General features: G+C 42.4%; 3 protein-coding genes across 17 annotated transcripts in view; 1 reads left to right on the top strand and 2 right to left on the bottom strand.

Annotated features, from left to right (window-relative positions):
• mical2a (microtubule associated monooxygenase, calponin and LIM domain containing 2a) overlaps positions 1–1,556 on the bottom strand; it is a 44,551-nt gene extending 42,995 nt beyond the window's left edge. For 5 of the 15 annotated variants that reach the window (XM_052063609.1, XM_052063607.1, XM_052063610.1 and 2 more), the window contains exon 1: positions 1,045–1,554. The gene's annotated coding sequence lies outside the window, so the exon portion shown is untranslated. Of the gene's footprint in view, positions 1–1,044 lie in introns of all 15 variants that reach the window. The other 10 variants (XM_052063601.1, XM_052063605.1, XM_052063604.1 and 7 more) reach the window with 5 other exon arrangements.
• Positions 1,557–2,127: 571 nt separating this feature from the next.
• dkk3a (dickkopf WNT signaling pathway inhibitor 3a) lies at positions 2,128–6,920 on the top strand. Its single transcript, XM_052063672.1, has 6 exons — positions 2,128–2,445; positions 2,543–2,602; positions 3,117–3,209; positions 4,655–4,799; positions 5,752–5,887; positions 6,541–6,920. Exons 1-6 carry the CDS (start codon positions 2,152–2,154, stop codon positions 6,626–6,628), a joined length of 816 nt encoding a protein of 271 aa, XP_051919632.1. The 5' UTR covers positions 2,128–2,151; the 3' UTR covers positions 6,629–6,920.
• Positions 6,921–9,090: 2,170 nt separating this feature from the next.
• Positions 9,091–20,146, bottom strand: part of usp47 (ubiquitin specific peptidase 47) — a 29,369-nt gene continuing 18,313 nt past the window's right edge. Inside the window, exons 14-28 of the mRNA XM_052063589.1 lie at positions 20,075–20,130; positions 19,224–19,336; positions 19,023–19,124; positions 18,735–18,942; positions 17,838–17,953; positions 16,208–16,327; positions 15,289–16,087; positions 13,706–13,881; positions 13,550–13,630; positions 13,358–13,473; positions 13,177–13,295; positions 11,969–12,099; positions 11,788–11,835; positions 11,576–11,706; positions 9,091–10,331 (exon numbers count right to left, since the gene is read on the bottom strand). Coding sequence (XP_051919549.1) covers positions 10,157–10,331; positions 11,576–11,706; positions 11,788–11,835; positions 11,969–12,099; positions 13,177–13,295; positions 13,358–13,473; positions 13,550–13,630; positions 13,706–13,881; positions 15,289–16,087; positions 16,208–16,327; positions 17,838–17,953; positions 18,735–18,942; positions 19,023–19,124; positions 19,224–19,336; positions 20,075–20,130 — 2,491 coding nt within the window. The 3' untranslated portion in view covers positions 9,091–10,156. The remainder of the gene's footprint in view (positions 10,332–11,575; positions 11,707–11,787; positions 11,836–11,968; positions 12,100–13,176; positions 13,296–13,357; positions 13,474–13,549; positions 13,631–13,705; positions 13,882–15,288; positions 16,088–16,207; positions 16,328–17,837; positions 17,954–18,734; positions 18,943–19,022; positions 19,125–19,223; positions 19,337–20,074; positions 20,131–20,146) is intronic.

The following is a 20,146-nucleotide window of genomic DNA, read 5'->3' as shown; positions in this document are numbered from 1 at the left end:
TAGAAAAGTGGAAAATTAGTGGGGTTCATGAGAGGCACGTTAAATCGGGACAGGTGTGTCCTGATTCCAACTTAGCATGAGTGTGATAAATAAACATTTATTTAAAATAATTGGTTTATTAACTGTCAGGAAATTCCAGAAATAGCCTACTATAACATCTCAACTTTATTAAGGGTTGGTTAATCAGACGGACTTTGAATGGTAGTATCATTTTGTCATCTTGACAACAGCACAACATGACCTGTGGTTACCGTGAGGGAGTTTTGCAAGCACTTTAGCTGGATTTTGACCTTGCGTCTTGTCACTTCATTGGGTTAGCTGACAGAATAGCTTGTCAACATCACACCTTTCTTTGGAGACAAGTGTGTGGATGCCAGCACCACCACTACAGGGTGAGAGGTGCTACTGTGCGCGTGATGTGAAAACGGCTCAAATACTGGGCAGACGATGCATTGATTTATAAAGAAAGCTATCGCTTATATCCAGCTTCAGGTCCATGTACTAGTACACTTGTCATCACTTCTAGGACAGTTCCACATACTAGAATTATTGCCTTACTAGACATTAGATCCACCATAGTATGGCAATGCGGGACGCTGTTAGAACAACTTTGGCACACTGTTAGTTGGACAACTACATGATGCTGCTTGTGAGACAAACAAGCACTACAGGATTGTAAAGTTGATCCACAAGTAACATGTGGTTGTCCTACTTGAATGCCAAAGTTGTCCCAATAGTGAGGACAAAGTGTCTGCCTACTCGTACATGAACACCTCAATTTTGATATTAATGATATTAAATAAATGCTTCAAGCGGCATTCCATAGATTTAAAGCAGCATTCTTAAAAAAACTAATAATGCATAAATAAACAAAAGGTGGACACAAGAGTTTGTCCAGTTTTCACTGAACTAGAAGAGAGGCGTTTTGCGGAACATAACCACCTCAGCAGAAAAAAATGGAAGGAGAGTTAACTTTTTTTTTTAATCGGGAAGCCGAGACCCACCCACAGACCGACAATGCCAATAAATCAATAAACGCCTTACCACAGTCAAGTGTAGATGTTTTCATTGCAGCAGGATGCGAATTACCTGTTGCTGCTGATGAAACCTTGAGAAAAGTTCAACAACAAAGTCAGGTGTCTCACGCTCGGCGGCTCCAATGACGTGAACACAATTCACACTCCGAGTAAAAAAGGCAACTTCACTCGTGGGTGTTTCGTGCTGGACGTCAGCCGGTGTGTGAGGGCGGCGCTCGGACGTGGACACATCCCACAGCTGCCGCCTCTGGCCGGGATAGCTCAGCTGTCACTCCACGGGAGACCGCGTCTTCGTTCAAATTGAATTAGACTGTCTCAACGCCAAACAGAATATGAGCAACAGACAGGCCTTTGAACACATCATAAACTGCAAGTGTAAAGAGCGTATACGAATTCGTACACCTGACCGGTCTTTGAACGCATCCTCAAACCAGTTCATATCAGAGCAACCGGAACGATTATGATGTTTAAATGACGTTGGTGCGACACATGGCGCCAGCTCGCTTTTCGATACTGTCACATTCCAAGCATATCAGCAACAGAGCGGCCCGATCGGCGGCAGTAGCACGCGGAAGACGGGACAGTAGTTCAATCAAGCGTGGACTCCAACAAATGAGACGTCTCACCATCTAGCGGTCAAACTGTGGAAAACAACAGCGGATGGCAGCGTTTTGTTGTGAATAGCGCCTGGTGGGAACTAGAAACAGTACAGGAACCATTTTCGTTCCATTATTTGTCCATAGTGGCTCGGTGGACCAGTGGTTAGCCCGTCGACCTCCTAGTGCAGAAATCATGGGTTCGATCCCGGCTCCAGCCTTCTTGTGTGGAGTTTGCATGTTCTCCCCGGGCCTGCGCGAAACTCCGGTTTCCTCCCACATTACAAAAACATGCAACCAGTTCAGGGTGTTCAGGATAAGCTGGTCGGAAAATAGCTGGAGAGAGAAATAAAAAAGTACAAACAGAAAAATATTGAGAGGTGTTTCTAGTATTGAAAAAGTAGTACAAATTAAAAAAAAACATCTGCCATTGTGCTTTTGTTACGCTATGGGTGTCTATGATATCGTCTACATTCACTAAAAATTTTGAAAACAAGATATTGATCAGGAAGTCCACAATGCAGCATTTCAGTGCAGTGTCATGTGACGCAGTGGAGGTTGAGCATCAAGCCCTGCCCTCTTCCTCTTCCGAGTGCAGCAGCCTCATACTCGTGATGAAGATGCAGCTGAGTGCAAACATGCAGGCCATCCTTCTACTTTTAACTTTGCTGGTGCCCTGCAATGGCATCCTGCCCGATTTGGTGCATCCAGGAATCCACCTCATCCTGGGCAGTTCCATGCAGGAGGATGAGCGCACAGTTATGCAAGTGGAGCAACTGGCCGAGGACCAGCAGCGAAGGCATCCACATAAAGTGAGGAAAAAATGACATAGCATGTGAATGCATGGTGGGTTTTATGTGTCCTAAAGATATGATGTGATGTTACTTTGTCATGTCTCCTTTCACACAGGAGACAACCATTGCGACAGCAATTATGCAGTCAACTGAGGAGGACAACCATATTGACACTGTGAGTACTTCATGTTCATGTTTATACATGGGTGCAATTAAAAAAAATAATTATGTAATTAGGGTGGCCCGGTAGTCCAGTGGTTAGCACGTCGGCTTCACAGTGCAGAGGTACCGGGTTCGATTCCAGCTCCGGCCTCCCTGTGTGGAGTTTGCATGTTCTCCCCGGGCCTGCGTGGGTTTTCTCCGGGTGCTCCGGTTTCCTCCCACATTCCAAAAATATGCATGGCAGGCTGATTGAACACTCTAAATTGTCCCTAGGTGTGAGTGTGAGAATGGTTGTTCGTCTCTGTGTGCCCTGCGATTGGCTGGCAACCGATTCTGGGTGTCCCCCGCCTACTGCCCGGAGACAGCTGGGATAGGCTCCAGCACCCCCCACGACCCTAGTGAGGATCAAGCGGTACGGAAGATGAATGAATGAATGAATGAATTATGTAATTATGAAATATGGAAACACAAAAAGATCAGCTACATCATAGAATGAAGCATTCAAAGTTGTGAATGTGTCTGTTTAGGGCTGCGTCACCACTATGGATTGTGGGAAGGAGAGGTACTGTCTGCACGATAAGCACAATTCCAAATGTCAACCTTGCAAAGGCACCGACATGGTGAGTGAAGCGGGCCCGATGATTTCAACTGGTGTGCTTGTGGGCGCTTTGTCAACATTGCTGGAGAAGAATAGAATGAAAAAAAAAATGTATCCTTGTCAGTCGACACTTTTGCTATTGGTGGTATGTTTGAAATTGACCTCCAGTGTGCCTGACTGAGGGTATAGAACCGACAGACTCCACAAAACTCAACTTGTCAAGAAAAATTATAACGACCAAACATGTATGATGATATGGAAATTAAATTATATTAAAATATGCCACAATTAAGAGAATGAGTAGGAAGACTGTCTTACTTTCCTTTAAGTTCTCTGAGCATTTATTCAATATCAGTCCATGCACTAGGAATTTGTTTTTCCCTCCCAGTAAGAAAACTCAGTACGCTAGTAGGGTGACTACGGCAGACTACTGGAATGAGGTTCTTCTTACTGGTGATATTTTCTTGCCCACTACTGAGTGACATTTCTATGGAGACTTTGGCATGCTAGTGGGACAACTGCTTGCTACTTGTGAGGCAAAATTGCACACTTGTGCTACTCGTCAAGCACTGGCTGATAACTATAGTGGAATTTTATAATGTCCCTAGTTCAGTCCTTCTCATATAGTGAGGCGGGGCCCCCGGCGGAGGAACCTAAGATGGGCGCAGTACAATGCCAGGGCGGGCACGCATGATCTGTAGAACACGCCATATGAGAATTATGAGTGAAACTGCGCATCCACTACAGTAGGTGGCAGTGCCACTCTGCCATTCAGATTTGTGTTTGTGTGTGTGTGTGTGTGTGTGTGTGTGTGTGTGTTCATTTCAGTACAGTTGATGCACTTCAAATCTTTTCTCTGACAGACAAAAAAAATGTACCGGTATGTAAGCTGATCCATATTGCTTTTTTTTTGTTTTCTTGAATGTTAACCATGATAAAATGTTATGTAGAAGTATACTTTTAACAATAGTGTATTATAGACAAATTATAGTATTATTGTCATGGAGAATTGTGAGGGCACAAAATGTTTTCTTCCAAAGGGAGGGTGTTGCAGAAAATAACTAAGATGCACTGCACTAGTTCCATTAGTACACTGAGTTGTGTTATTGTTGAGGACATTACTCTTCAGCTATATATCAAGAATATGGGATATGGTATTACAAGAACACTCTTTGTCTTCACAAGTAAAACAATTCAGCGCATGATGAGCGCACACGAGACATTTTTTTTCATTACTGCATGACATTTCTGCACATTAGAAAGACAACTTTTCCATGCTAGTAGGACAACTACATGCTACTCGTGACGAAAAAGTACGAGTGGGCATTTTTGATGCTGCTAACAGGGTCCAGGAGGCTACTGGTGCATGCCACGCTTCCTAGTTGGGCCGAGTAGTGTTACAAGTGCAGCACAGTAGTGAACCAGTAAGGTCATACTGCATACTAGGATGCTTGTGTGTGATTGCAGTCCTGCACTGAGGATGAGGAGTGCTGCGGTGTCCAGTTGTGTGTTTGGGGCCAGTGCAGTCCAAATGCAACCAAAGGACAAGCCGGCAACACGTGTCAGCATCAGGCACAATGCAGCCCGGACCTTTGCTGCGCCTTCCACGCAGGTGACGCTCACTCAAGAGTTAGTTGTGTCCAAACCCTGATCCTGCCTGTTTTAGATGTCTCCATCTTCCCACGAATCTATCTGAAATGATCGGGATCGTTATCAGGTGGACATAATTCAAGATTATATACCACTGAAAGAATCGCATACACTACTGAAACACTCTCAGACTACTGAATTATTTTGCTTACATGACTGAAACACTCACACACTATTATTTTGATAGTGCTCTCATTCCATACACATTACCGAAACCCTCATACACACAACTGAAATTACTGTTGGTCATGCATAGTACTGAAGCACTGTGATCCAACACAAACCCTGTCACACTGTAATCCTACTGAAACACACTTGTAAATTATACAAAAATACACGTCTCAGTTGTGAAATTTGTTTTGCTTGTGGCCATGAGAGCATTTCAATAGCGTGAAATTTTTCAGCGAGTGTAAGGAGAACATTTCAGTCCGGTGTGAATGAGAGAGTTTTTGTATCGTGCATAAAGCATTTCAGTGGTGTGAAAAAGAGCATTTCACTTGCATGCATTGAACGTTTCCAGTAGTGGGTGAGCATTTCAGTTGAGTTTAAGTAGTGTGTGTAAGACAATCTGAGTAGTTTATTAAAGCATTTCACTTGTATGTGACTGTTTCAGTTGGGTGTGTGTTTCAGTAGTGTTTGTGAAGGCTTTCAATAGTGTGAGGGAGCTTTTCAGTAGTGTATGAGAACATGTTAGTACTGAATGCAAAATCTTTTACTCCCTCTCACACACAATATTGAAACAAAACATACTGTACTGTACTGTACTGTACTGAAATGCGCATTTCTTTGTACGAGAGTGTTTAAGTCGTGTGTGTGAGCCTTTCAATAGTGGATGAGAGGATCTACTGATTTACATCCCTGACAGCCCCTCATAAAGCATGTACAGTATTGATGTTGTTATACGTTGTGTTCAGCCCTCCTCTTCCCAGTCTGCTCCGCTAAGCCAATTGACCGCGAGCAATGTTTTCCTATCTCCAACCACCTGATGGAGGAAGACGCACCCAGAAAACATTGTCCTTGTGCTGGGGACCTCCACTGCCAGCATACGGGGTGAGCATCCATACATTCATGGCAAAATTGTGTTCCATTCATTTTGTGTGTAAGTTTTGGCTTCCGTTTTTGATATACGGGATTGTATAAATTTAATTTGATACTATTTTCAATAAAGGTTGCTGATAATAATGCAAAAAAAAGTAGAAATCTATAATGAAGGGACCCTTTCAAGAGAAAATCTGAGCAGCAGTTTCAGTAACATGGTGAGCCCCTTTTAAGAACACCAGCCCCCCCATGATTATCATTTTAAAAACAGCTTCACGATTCACGTAGTTTGTATTGCTTTAGTGCCATCTAAAGGTCACAGGGGGTACATGATTTTAATAACGGTACCTTTAAAATTCGCCATCCCATCAGTTTTAGAAAGCGTATGTCGTCTTTAGGGTTTTGGGTGCGCTGACTTTAGGCGAGAGGCGGGGTACAGCCTGGACTGGTTGCCAGCCCAACCCCATTCACATCCATGGAATGAATTTAGTGTTTTCCAAGTAACAGATGCATTTTAATCTTGATGCATGTTTCGGTCACAGCAAGGGCTGCAATGGAGGTAACACATATTGAAAGTGAATTGGAAGTCAAGCTGTGGAATTTGCAACATATTACAAGTTGGCCACTCCCATGAGATTGGAATTGATTTCTCTCCTCTCTGCCAGACGGGGATCCATGTGCCTCAAATTGGTGGACTCGAGCGAAGAGGATCTGACAGACAGCCTGTACTCAGCAATAGACTACATCCTCTAAAATGCTTCATTCACATTGCAATATTTCTCCTTGGACCCCAAGAAACTGCTCAATTCCGCTCTGCAAATATCACAAAGCTACACAATATGGAAAAAAAAGTCAATTGTTTTATTTGCTTACCCGAGCTTGACACGTCTGTCAACTGCATGACAAGCTCAATGGACTGGAGGTGAAAAGTTTTTCAGCGCAGTCTTCATCATCAGGTCCATGAAGTGTTTGTAGCCTTGCTTGAACTATGCACTGAAGCTTCACACTCTACACTGTAAGACCAATAAAATTGTACCGCACACTGTTTGGAAATGCAGTCATTTTCCCCACAGAATGTAATCAGCAGGACATACAGTATACCCCAGTGGAGTAGTAAAACCAGGAAAGACATTTGTCGGCTTTTGACATCAGGAATGAGTGAGGCCATTTGTGTGTATTAATACTCACCAATTCTTAGCTGTACAACCAATTAGTAAGATCCATCAATATTCGTGTTCTAAAAACGAATCACCTTGAGAGGCAAGTCCTAACTAAAGACTTTAGTACCATGGATTTGTGCAATGCAAGGCAAGCTAACAACCAGAATGCAAACAATTGTTGAAAAAAATCTTTTAGAATGTCAACACTATTCAAGTATTGCTATACGCCAATTAGATTGGATTTGTACGTGTATCCCACAACACATCATGAATTTGAATATTTAGAGGTTTTGTGCATGCAAGTACCGGTAGTTACTTTCCAGTCAGCCAAAGGTGTCAAAGTTAAGGCCCGGGGACAGATCAGCCCAGTGCACAACTTTGTTGTTCACAAAGACAATTCGAGTGGGCTTCATCATGTGCCTTGCTATTTATTTTTTCTTCACTTTTTACAAACATGCCAATAATTTTGTTGTCATTAAAACCCTTGAAGTAAAAATTTGTGGATGAAATATGTCACAATTTTCCATTACATCTGATCTGGTCGACAGCTGTGCGTCAGCAGACGACATGGCTCCCCAACGCATGACAGACTGCAAACTTCACTCCGGACTTTAAACAGTTTGACTTTTTGTTTCTCCAGTCTCTGGGATATTGATCTACAAATGAAAAGCAAGACTGACTTTGTTCTGAAAAGAGGACTTGGGGTTTCAAGGATGCTGCTGTCTTCTTCCCTGTCACTTGTGCATCTTGTCAGACCATGTGTTCCCGTTCCTCTTAACATTGTGTGTACTTTGTTCATGTACTTTGATACAGTGCACAGTGAGAATGCAGCTTCGTTTGCGATTTCTTTTTGAGACCTTTTCTCCTTACGGGCAGTATCAATGACGGTTTTCTGCACAGATGGGCATTACATGAAAACTAACGGAAGGTCCATCAATCAATCACTGACTGGCGCCTGTTTTGCTGGGGATTGACGAGAAACTTTAAGGAATGACACTCTAACCACTGATGGAGGTTGGTTTTTGTCTCTGTGAATTTGTCACCAATTGGTTCAAGCACTGACAGACCTCTCAACCCGTCACTGAAGCACACGTTTTGCTGAGGAGTGTCAAACGCGCTCCGCCTGTGTCATACAGGTATATCAAAGGAAGAATTCCATGAGTTTTTATACTAGTGTAAATATATTTTCTTTAAATTGTGAGCTCAAAAAAGGTTTGTTTTAAAAATCCTGGTGATGGACCACACAAGGTTATTTCAGTTCAGAGTTCGCCCACACACTGAAAGCAATCGAACTGAACAGGTGGAAACAAATTTAAAAATAATAAATTTTGTAAAAAGCCAGTGTCGCACTCCCCTGCCGGACAGCTGGCAAGTGACGTTGGCGTGTGTACAGAGTTGCTGAAGGGGCAAAACTTCCACACAACCTGACTATTTCTTTCTTTAAATTTTAAACTTAGGCGTGATTGTCAAGGAAGAAGTTTTACTCCTACAATGAGAGGAAAAGTAGCGACATAAAAGGAGAGTGGCTGTTGGTTCCCTACAGTTACTGTACTTGTGTATTTCCGAGACAGAGACACACATAACTCTGTTGTGAAAGCTCACATGAAATGTGATTGCGCAACACTGTTTAGCAGCAATTCAAGTTTTAAAAGCAATGACCGCAATTCTGCACCAACTGTACAAACGGTCATATTGTATTCTACCACTGTTCACTTTAGCTCTGCTTGATACTTTGCAGATTGTCTCACAGTTGTCACTGGGTTGTACCACCGCACCACGGTTCACTTACATTACGAAATGTCCTTGCATACCTATTTGTCATGTCCTTGTTTACGATGATACTAATGCAGCGTGTTATACCGGAGACAAATTCCTTGTGTGTTCTACATACTTGGCCAATGAAGATGATTCTGATTCTGATTCTGATGATTAGCGACTCATGAAAACTACTCACTGATCCCTTGTACACTGGTCGCTTTGAGCTGTGATGCTTGGTGTGAGGCACTTCGAGCATAAAGTTTGAAGTCGTCTAGTTTTGAGAAAGAAAAACTGAGGTTATGAAATAAAGCATTTTAATTAAATTCTAAAATGTTCTCAAACTATTTTCACACAGGATTTTAATCTCAAAAGAAAAGAAACACCAACAGAGGAAACAAAAACCAAAAGAATTGTCATTTTTACAGTGAACAGCTGATGGCAGCATCAGAAGCTCGGCAGGCCGTGACACAGGCGGCCTGGTGAACTTTCTCCACCCTCTGGTGTCCATCAATCAAGTAGCAGTGGGTTTAAGCGCCATCTCCACCTCATGCCCTTGGCTGAAAAATCCCAATGAGGGAGCTCCCATCCTCTCTCAGTATGTCGCACGCAAGGGATAAGAAAAAAAGAAATCCAGGAAACATTAAGAAAGACAGCAGGTAGGCAGACGTGTGCACGTACAGTTGCCACGAATGATTAATGAGGGAAACAATTTTTCAAAAGCAAGACAGTTTTGATGATCATCTTTACTTGATTTTTCCCAAATGGAGAACTGCAGAGGGCAATCGGATGAAATCTGGTGCAGGTGATGATGTGCGAAAAAGCTCAGCTGAAGAGCAAACCTGTGACTGAACACCATTCCCGCAGTCGAGCGGCATTCAACATCATGATGCTTCACTTCAGAGAGCTTGCAGATAAACTGAGGTGGAAACGTGCACCACCGAGAGAATTCATTTTTGGCGTCAGCGAGGCTGGCTTTGATAGAATTCAAAGGAAGGTGAGCAATGGAAGATGATAAGCAGAGCTGTGAGCGCATAACAATCACAGAGGAAGCGGTACAATCGAGACGGACAGAACAAGCAGAAGAAGACTGACTGAATACGCTAAAAGCGTGAGCATCTCCAGAGCTTTACGTGTTTGATTCATTTTCCATGTCAGAAACAGCGTCTCGAATTCCCTTTAAACTTGACAGTACAACACAATCTAACAGTGCACAATGGGGTTTCCCAGCTCAGAGTGGAGGGTGAGAGAGCATTTCAACCTCACAACGTCGCTCGACGTTCAAGTCTTTTTCGGACCGCTCACCTACATTGAGTCCCAGAGAGTGTCCAGAAGATCCCAATGACACAGGGAGAGGATGCGGGACTCAGTCCTGCCCTGGATCCTTGGCTGGACCCCCATCTAGGTAGATCTTGAGGGCCTTCTCTTTTCGCGGCGAGTAGATGACCCGATGTCCAGTCTTTAGCAGGCGGCTGCTTTCCTTCTTCATGAGTTCACTGCGTTCATCTTCAGATAACTCCATTAGTTCCTCGGTGCTATCTCTGCAGGCACGCCCAGAAATTCCAAAATAATGCATGCAGATAATTAGTTATCCTGAGAGAAAATATAATTGTAGCAAAAGTAATTCCCAAATGTTTTTTTAAGTACCCCATGAAACACCCTGTTCTCATCTCTCCCTTTTTAACAAACTTGCATGTCAAATATAGCATAAAATAAGTTTTTGTTAGTAAAATTTTGTTAAACTTTATTCCTTGCAATTCTTCATTTTGTTTTATTATAATATCAATAAAAGTAATTACACTCTTAAGTTGTGCCGCTTGACATATACGCGATGCTCACACCAAAACCTTTACAGCTAACTCAAAGATAGCCCAGGAAGGTTTTTCTTTTTTTATTACAGAGTCAGTTTGTTCTTGACAGTTAGTCTTGCAGCTATCCATCAGCTATTGTATAATGATTTTCATAATACAGTGTTTAGATGACATAAAATATCGAAATAAAAGTGTACATTGATGATTGAGTTTGAAAATGTAAAATGATCCAATACTTTTGTGCTGATTAGTATACTTATGCTGGCACATTTTGGGGAAAATATGATGGATGACTGAACGGGCATCATCTCATTTTGGGTTTTTTTCCCTATAATTAACTGATTGTGTTATTTGGAAATTCCTTATTAGTTTGTCAAGTCAAGTCAACAGTATTTATAGAGCACTTTCAAACAGCCATCGCTGCATACAAAGTGCTGTACATGGAGCGATTTAACATACAGAATAAACAGTAAGACGAAATGGTAATAAAGGCGGTAGAAAGCACCAAGCGGTAAAATCATGCTGAGTCGAACGCCAAAGAATGAATACAAGTGAGTTTTGAGGAGGGCTTTAAAGATGGGCAGCGAGGAGGCTTGCCGAATGTTCAGTGGGAGGTCATTCCAGAGAGAGGGACCAGCAGCAGAAAAGGCTGGATCCCCTCTGAGCCTCAGTTTAGTTCTTGGTACTTCTAACAAAGTAGAGTTGTAAAGAAAAGTTTGGTTTAAATTCCATTTAAAATTTAAAAAATATATTTTTTCCTGATCACGTGTTTTCTTTGAAGTATTGTACATACATTTAACAACAATTCTGCCATGGTGACTAAATTGGTGACAAGCCCAAATACAAAAGGTTTGTTTCTCCCAAATGTTGGGTCCTAGATTTTCCTCCAAATCTGGAATGATCTCCACATGTAATCTAATTAATTTGAGCATTTGATGTGAAAAGTGTCAATCCTTCTTGTTTAGAGCTCCTACCTGTAGAAGACTACGGCCCCATCATCACAGATGTACAGGGGCCACATGTTTAATGCCGACACCTTGGGGTTCCAATCCAAGTCCTGATGGATCTCCAGCACAGAAATGTCACAAGGAAACGTTCCTCGACCCTGCAGACAGCACACGCAAGGAACCTCGGTAAGAAAACAGGCCAGAAGAAAACGGGGTTTCGGAGGAAGCATCTCACAAACCTTTGCAAACTCCAGCTTATCAAGATGAATATCACTAATTTCACTGAGCTGCAATGACAAAACAAAAAAAACCCCACACAAAAACCTATGTAGACATTTATTTGAAGTAAGATGTTCGCGACAATTCAAAATGTGTGAGAATCAGTGCATCAAATGAATTTAGCAGCAGGACAAACAGTACCTTCTCCTTGAGTTCCTCAACATTGCTGTTCTCCAGAATCACTTCCTGGAAGGAACCCAGCTTCATGGTGGACGGGCTCCACCTGCGGGTCAGGACAGCCAGCTGCGACATGGACTTCATCTTCTCGTATTCTGAAAAGTGTTCAAAGGGCACTTCACAGTGCTTTTGCTGCAACCTCATGAGATTCTTCACATTGGCTTCCTAGCAAACACTAGGTTGTTCAGTGCAGTAGTTGTTTATATATTACCAAGACTGGCACACAAATGGTTATGGTAAACTCAACTCCAAGAGTAAGTCACTCTTTTAGTCAAGTACTTTTTCCAGCGGCGGCAGCATGCTAGCGGGCATTAGCGAGTTAGCACGGGTGAAAACGTGAATATTGTGCCAGTTTCCGCACCATGAACAAACTATGTTGCTCCCGAGTCATGCAAAACAACTTTGAATTTAATTACGCCACTCCTGTGTTGAAAAATAATAATTATATTATACACATATATACTGAATAGTACAGTATATATATAATTAAAATGAAGGATTACACGGCAGACTAACTTCCCTGCACCCACAACCCGAACAAAATAAAAATAAAATTCACTAAAGTAGTTTTGGGTTACCTGGGCTACAATGTCTCTGCCGTGGGCATACATGCAGCAGGCCCGCGGCGAAACACGCAGCACATTGTGATGTCATGGCTAACTAAACTCAAATGTAGTCGTGGGATTTTTATACTGTTTATCCACATGGGGATTTCATGAGCCAGCACCAACCCTGCAAAGCCAAAAACAAGCACTATCTAATCCATCTAAAAGGTAACTCCTGAGCATCAGGCAACTGTTCCAATATTTTTGCTCACTTGAAAAGTGGGTGGGTTCAAACAAAAGGAGCTCTGTCCTGAGTCATTTAACATTTAGTTGTAAATGCAATGAAACAAACGTTGGAATTTTGAATGGTTTTCTCCTATTTATCGTCGACCTGAAATCGAGATGTTTTCGGTATACAACAACAACAAAGGAATTTACCGTGCCGTTCCAATACTATAGGAGGCGACTGGATGCATTTCAGTGAAAGAGAATTTTAACTTTGGTCACCAGTGATTCAAGTCTTGAATTGGAGCAAAACCAGTGGCCGACTGTGAGCCACTGGTGATAAACTGTGGCTGGACAGTTGAGTCACTCTTTGTGGTGAAGCAAATCGTGAAAATAAATTACCAGTGAGGATTTCCAGAAAAACCTCCCAGTTGGAGGAGATGCTGATGTCTTCTTCATAAACATGGTAGTCCAGAAATACTGTACCCGGATTCTTCCATGTCTTTTTCCTGAGACGCACCCTGAACATGAAACAATACATTTGTTTGCTATGCGTGTACATCTCATACATGTGCGGGCTTACCGGTCAATGCTGAGGTCAAGCTTGCACTGCTCTCTCAAGACAGGGAGCAGCTCCTCTTTCGACTGTCTGACAGTCATCCCCTTTGCAAACACCGTGTCGACAAGAAACTTGCAGGGCTATACGACACACGTGAGAGACAATCATTAGAGCTCTATTCACTTGCAACAGCATTTTTTTTGTTCTAATTCTCACCTCTTGTTCATTTACTAGCAGCTGATACACTTTTACGCGGTATTCACCCTTTTTCAGGGCTCTCCCAAGCCGAATGGTTATCTGAAGGATGCAATAGAGTTCAACACGTTAATGCAATGCAACTGAGTGCAATCAATTCTGCAAATGGATCCTGACCTTGTTGTCGTCAGAGAATGACGACAGTGTTTCGTTGAGCCGTACGCTCTCAAACTCCTGGTTGTTGGCGTAAACCCGAAACACTTTAAACTGGGCCGAGGTGACGCCGACATACGGCTCGAGATTGTGTTTGAAAGCTGCCAACGTTATCCTCTTGTCCACGTGAACCACTAAACCTGTGGAACAGCACAGGAAACAACTCAACGCGGGCTCGCTCTTCTCCCGAAAACACAAAGTGGTGTCCACAGTATCCAAAAATCCATTGTAAACTTCCTTTTTTAAAATTTCGTTTCAGAAGCGAAGCCATCAGCATTTGACAGCTGAGGCTTTGCAGTTTGACAAACTGCGCGGTGGAAGCTGTGCTACCACCACCATTGATGAAATGGCTTAACTACTAAGAGCAGGCATTTGCATAAACTGAGCGAAAGTCTATCCAGAGGGCTGCACTGCATGGCACCATCGATGAACATTTGATTCAGCTCTTCAAAAGCGATAAAACTTTACCCATCAGGTTGTCAAAGGCTTCAAGTGGAAGATTGTTGTGTGCAAATATGTGAATCACTCCTCCACCATGCCCAAAACACCGGTCAGTGTTTGGAAAGCTAGTAGTTCAGCGACAAGCTTAGCTTTCATCTCTCTGATCAGGACATAAGGGTCAAATTTGAAGAAAATGACGCCCAGCAGAAACTAGTGAGCATAAATAAGATTCTCCGGAGCTGGATGTTTGGTGTTCAATGACACCGGGTTGGGTTGACCCTTTGTCTTATTTGATGTATCACAGGCACGACCACCGACACTTCAGACACATTCCTCAAACTACTGCAAATACCAATCGGGGACAGAAAAAAAATCTTGCCAGATGGCAATTTTGCAATGATGCTTCAATGTGAATTGGCAAGCTCTGAGAAAAATGATAGGCTTACAAAAACTGCAACGCCCATGCTGTCAAATGCTATAGACTTCAAATACGTCTGAATGACAGTTATGTATCGCGACTCTCTTTGTCTGCTCAGATTCAGCAATATTACACAGTCGTTGAAGACATTTTCATATAGTCTTATAGGTAGTGTAGTATTTCCTTTCATTTAGGATTGTTACCTTGCTTTATAACTTGGCTATAAAGAGAGCAAAGCAATTTCACAGTGACAACAGATAAAACTGAAAAGATCATTCCAAACTACCTATTTGCCCTCAGTAATGATGTCAGATAAGGTACAAAACGTTTACGAACAACCTGTGGACCTATCAATGAAGCATGCACAGACTAAATTGGTTACTAGGCATCAGACACTGCACCACCTCTAATCAACTGAACGGAATCAAATATAGACAGCACGTTTAACATAGATGTTTGTCCTTCATGTCTGGGCCATATCTGTGCCAAGGAACTATGTTGAAGTAAATCAAGGAGCTTCATTTAGACTAAAGTAGCTCTTTGCCACCATCTTGTGGCATTTTTCGCAACTATAAAGCTTTTTAGGGGGAAAGAGGTGGGGGGGGCAATTACTCAAGAAGAAATAAGAAAGATGACTACTTGAACAGAATAGGTTCTTTTAACTTAATCATGAGTAGAGAGTTCATACATTTTTGTGAATTGCAGGCTGAGTCATCCTGGAAATAAGGTTCTGTCCTGAAGTACAAGAACCGGGCTTCCGATTTAGCCTTCCCGTTGTCGTCATACTCGCTGTCCGTCCCTGAGTCTTCCTCCGCAGTGTCCCAGGTCTCTTTCTTGCCCTCGTGGGCTTTGGAGCGACGGCTACTAGTGATGCTGTGCGAGTCCAAGCCATTGGCCAGCTGGATTGGACCATTGTCTACATTGCACAGTGTGTCACTACTGTGACTGGAACTCAGGATGTCGCTGTCCACTGAGCTGGTGCTGCGGTCATTGTTTACCTCAGAGTCTGAGCGCTCCTCGCAGGCAAAGTGGTTTTCTGGGTCAGATGGGGCACTGACCCTGCACCCGGGCGTGCCTCCGATCCGGTTTTCGAGGTCTCTGTTGTCTGCGGCTACGCAGGGTGAATTTGAGTCCACCTCTTGGCTCAGGGATTCGATATGTTCAAAGTAACTGGTGTCAGAGCTTTTCTGGCTGTCGCTGGTGCTGGATCTTTGCTGTTGTTGCAGAGATAGGTTCTTTAACTTCTCTGTGCTCTCCTCAAGGATAGCCTCCACTGATTTCCTGTTGCCTTTTGACCCTTCAAAGGGCACATCCGAGTCACTGCCAAGCTTTTGGCAAATAGTTCTGCTCCCCAAAGTGCCAGGAGACTGTTCAGGTAGCAAGACGAGCAGTCGAATAGTATTCCCGTGGCGATCCAAAAGCTTCCACAGCAGCGAGTCAGTGAATGCGACCTGATGATCAGCGGACTCAGAACTCTCCACAAAAATCTAACAGAAAACACAAAGTAATAGATAGGGTGAGAGATTTGGAATCCAGGTTTTCTTTACCAAAATGAAAAAAAAAAACAATGTGATTTTATAAGCCAGAATTTAATTGAGTATACAGACTTTGTTACTTCTGAAGAAACCTTCTGCTTTCAGTGTCTTGTTTGGAACATACAGGAGCCGCAGGTCATTGTAGCAACGCTCCAGAACAATGCGCATTGTTTCTGCTGAGAGACCTGTAGCCTGAAGGGAAATACATAAGAGGTTTATAACTGTCAGAAATCTGTTTCAGGGAACACTTTTGGGCTCTGATTAGACTAGGGCTGCAGCGGTCGAATAGTTTTAGAATCAACCATTCTATCATAGTTTAATCCAATAAAAATTGAAAATTATTTTTTAAATATGCACGTGAGGTGCAGGTACTGCTGTTCTTCACTTGGGGTCACCATCCTCACATTTCAAACTATAAAATCTGTCAATTTGAGTGTTGAAGGCTTTATCAAGGTGCGGCATGGTCTGGTGAGTGACATGGGAGTCAAGAGAATGAATGTGTAGAATTTGCTGTTAGTGGCTGGCTGTTAATTAAGTCAGTCTGCATGTTAGTTAAATGCATGGAGTTCCGCTGTGGCCGTAGCAGCATGTGCCCATTACATGTTTATTTTGTTACTATTTGTTTAAGACAGTGATTGAAAGTACACTGTCAGTGTCTATGCTTCACCACTTGTTCTGAATTGACTCCAACTAGCAGGGGTAGGCTATACTACTATACAAGTTTACATTGCTACCTTTTGTTGTTGATTGGAGACATGCTGTAGTTGTACATAAGTCAATTCTGCTTTGAAATGCATCGCACTTTATCTTCTTTTTTTTTAAGTGTGAAATGATCCCAAACTTTGGACATTCTATTATGTTATCTTTGCAGCTGGCTCGCTGCCCGCGCACCAACTAATTTGTATATGGAGTGGTGGGTGACTATACAGAGACAATACAGGTAATCCATGTAGAAAAGTAAAGCATCGAAGCATGAATGCAGAGAGTTTTTTGTACCGTATTTTCAAAACCATAAGACGCACATAAAAGTCTTAATTTTTTTTCCAAAATGGACGGGGTGCCTAATAATGTGGGTCGCCTTGTGTATGCACCGAGTTCCAGAACCTGTGAATGCTGTTGTGTGACTTCGATGAGGGGTTCGCTTGACTGAATGGTGCTGTGCCGACACGTTGCTTATATAGAGAAACGGTAGACATGACTGAGGACAGCATGCGGACGTTAAACAGGACGCTAAAGCTACGCCCCCAGTAGGTGTAAATGGTGCCGGTACGTGCATTGTGCAAAATAACATCCCAAAAATGGCACCTATAAAGAGACACGCTTACAAAGCACAGTTTAAACGGCAAGCTATCAATTAGGTGGAGGAACATGGGATTCGAGCAGCCATGGGAGAATTCAAGATCGACTAATATGGTGCTTTTGTAGTGCAAGCAAACTCAATTTTGTTCCCGCTGCCTTTTTAAAAACATACGCTTGCATGCATGCATGCTAGCATATTTTTTTAAGCGGGCGTTATGTTTTATCATGCCTGCGTCCAATAATACAATGCGCCTTGTGTATGTGTCAGAAATAGCACCCGAAACTGACACAACGCCTTTTAATACGGTGTGCCGTATGGTCATGAAAATACGGTAATCAAATGATTCTACTTATTCAATTAGTTTCCGCCCTAGAACAGAAGTAATAGAGAAGAAAAGTGAACCTGTGCAATAAGTTGCTTGAATTCAGTGATGGTCTGGTTCAGGTAAGCCCGAACACTGATGGGAGGGGCGACTGTTTCGGTTCTCAGATCCACAACATGAACCTTCACCATCACCTCTGTGGTAAAACAGCACCAAATGCACACATGGAAACAGGGGACAAGCAAAATGCAATTCTCTTTAGGTACTGTGCCATTGTCATATTTTCTGTGCACAATTATTTGAATACAATACGGTTCAAAAGTTTGATGTCACTAAGAATTTTTGGGGAAATAGAGCAAGAGTATATAGTGGATATAAAAAGTTGATATACCCTTGTTCAAACACCTGCATTTTAATGACATAAAAAGATGGCCCAAGACCAACAACAAATCACTGATGAATATTTTTTCACCATTATTAAGACGCATAACCAGGACTTGGTTTCATCGGACTCTAATACATATTCCAACATGCATTTGTGGCTTTTTGAAATGGCATCATGTGAAAATGAATATCAGGGCTTCATTTAAAAAAAATAATCAACCACAGTGTAGTAATGACTAGAACCAAAGAGGAGTGGATATGCTTTCAAGGGGTATTTTTAAACAATACGTTTTTCGGTGTTGTTCATAACATATACAAAAAGTGGGTCGAGATTTTGCAAAAAAGGGAAATGCCAGGGTGACAAGAGTTGAGAACCACTGGGCGAGACAATGTTAATGTGGCAAAAAAACAAAACAAAAGAAAACCGTGCATTTCTTTTTTTTAAAAAAATAAGGACACTTCTACTTAGCTCTCCAATTTCTGAAGAGTATTGCATAATTATATACAAAGGTGTGCCACCCCCAAAAAAAACATGAAATAGTCTCAGCAATCCAAAACCTTTGATAGTGTGTCGGTAGTACCAGGCTCCTCACCTCCAGGTTTGTAAGGCAGGAACGTTTGCTCAGGCCGGCGGGTCTCCAGCAGCAAGTCGAACATGTAGGAGGACTTGACCCCTCCAAGGAGAAGGCCCATGGGTGTGTCCTCTTCGCCCTCGTAGGAGCGCTCCAGGTACTCGTGGAACTCATCATACTTCACCAGGCGACAGCAGTCCAAGGGGACCGTTTCCTCCAGCTCCATCAGCTGAAATTCAATACATGATCAGGTTGATCTGAGGTCATCCATCGCCTTGTGCATTTCAAGGACTGTATCCACAAACAAACCTTGTAGGCCATTTCTGTTGCTTCCGTAAGAGTTTTGTCCTTGTGCACCTCCAGCTTGCTCTCTACCATCGTCTTCGAAGGGTGCATGCAGAAAAGCTTGATCTAAAGTAAAGAATATGAGTGATCGATAAAACAAATACCGAAGTTATATGCAGACAGAAGAGCAGTTATTGAATCAAGCCGGTAGATCCGTTTGTGCACCTTGCAAGTGTTTCGCTCGATTTCTCGCTGTCTCTTCTCCTGCTCTTCCGACTCTTTCTCCTTTTCAACCAAACTCTTTAAGTGCTCTGGGAAGTCATCCACAGCTAAATACTCTTCAGACAGGAGACATGTATAGCAATGATTCAAAGGCAATGACGACCACTGGTATTATCACAGCACATTAGACTATAGTTGATGCATTTCAGACGAGACTGCAAGTTATAGGCTGGAAGCTTCATTCAATAATTTAGATACCAAGCCTCGAAGATCAGAAATAAAGAGCAGCGGAAACAATGCTTCTATGTTTTAATGAGGGAAAATCTAAGTATAAGTTACACCTCAATATTGTGACTTTGTTTCATCATCAATCATTTAAGCCACCCCAGTCTGACAGACACATGAACTAACAATAAAAGCAATCTTCACTCTTCAGCCACATACCTTAGTGAAAGTGTGGGTGTAACTACATTAGTTCTTTATGGTTTTCTTTTCATATGGACTGAATAACAACTGCTCTGGTGACTTCTTTTTCACTTTTATTCCAAAAGCCTGACTGCATTCAAAGGTGACTTTGCTTAAAGGGTGAGAAGAGTTAGCATTTCTCCCTTCACCTGACACACTGCTCTCATGTGAATGCTCACGGTGAGTTGCGTGACAAGCTGTATTCATTATTTAGCATTTTATCACATTGTGATACTAATTGTTCAACCCAATTGCTTCTCTAACATCTCATTTAATGATAGACTAGCATTTAGTTTTGCTTGAAACCTTGTGACCGTTACTGTTTGCAAGTAAATGGTTAACACTTTTCACTGGTAACATAAATCACTGTAAATTAAAACATTTCTTACTTGCATTCCTTGAGGGATCTTTCAATCTATAAATCAGCATATAAGCATTCGTAGAGCTGTTGGAGAAAAAAA

The sequence above is a fragment of the Hippocampus zosterae genome, chromosome 4 (genome assembly GCF_025434085.1).
Source record: "Hippocampus zosterae strain Florida chromosome 4, ASM2543408v3, whole genome shotgun sequence".
Lineage (NCBI taxonomy): Eukaryota > Metazoa > Chordata > Actinopteri > Syngnathiformes > Syngnathidae > Hippocampus > Hippocampus zosterae.
Note: the sequence above shows the minus strand (reverse complement) of the source record. Positions and strands in the feature narration are given on the sequence as shown.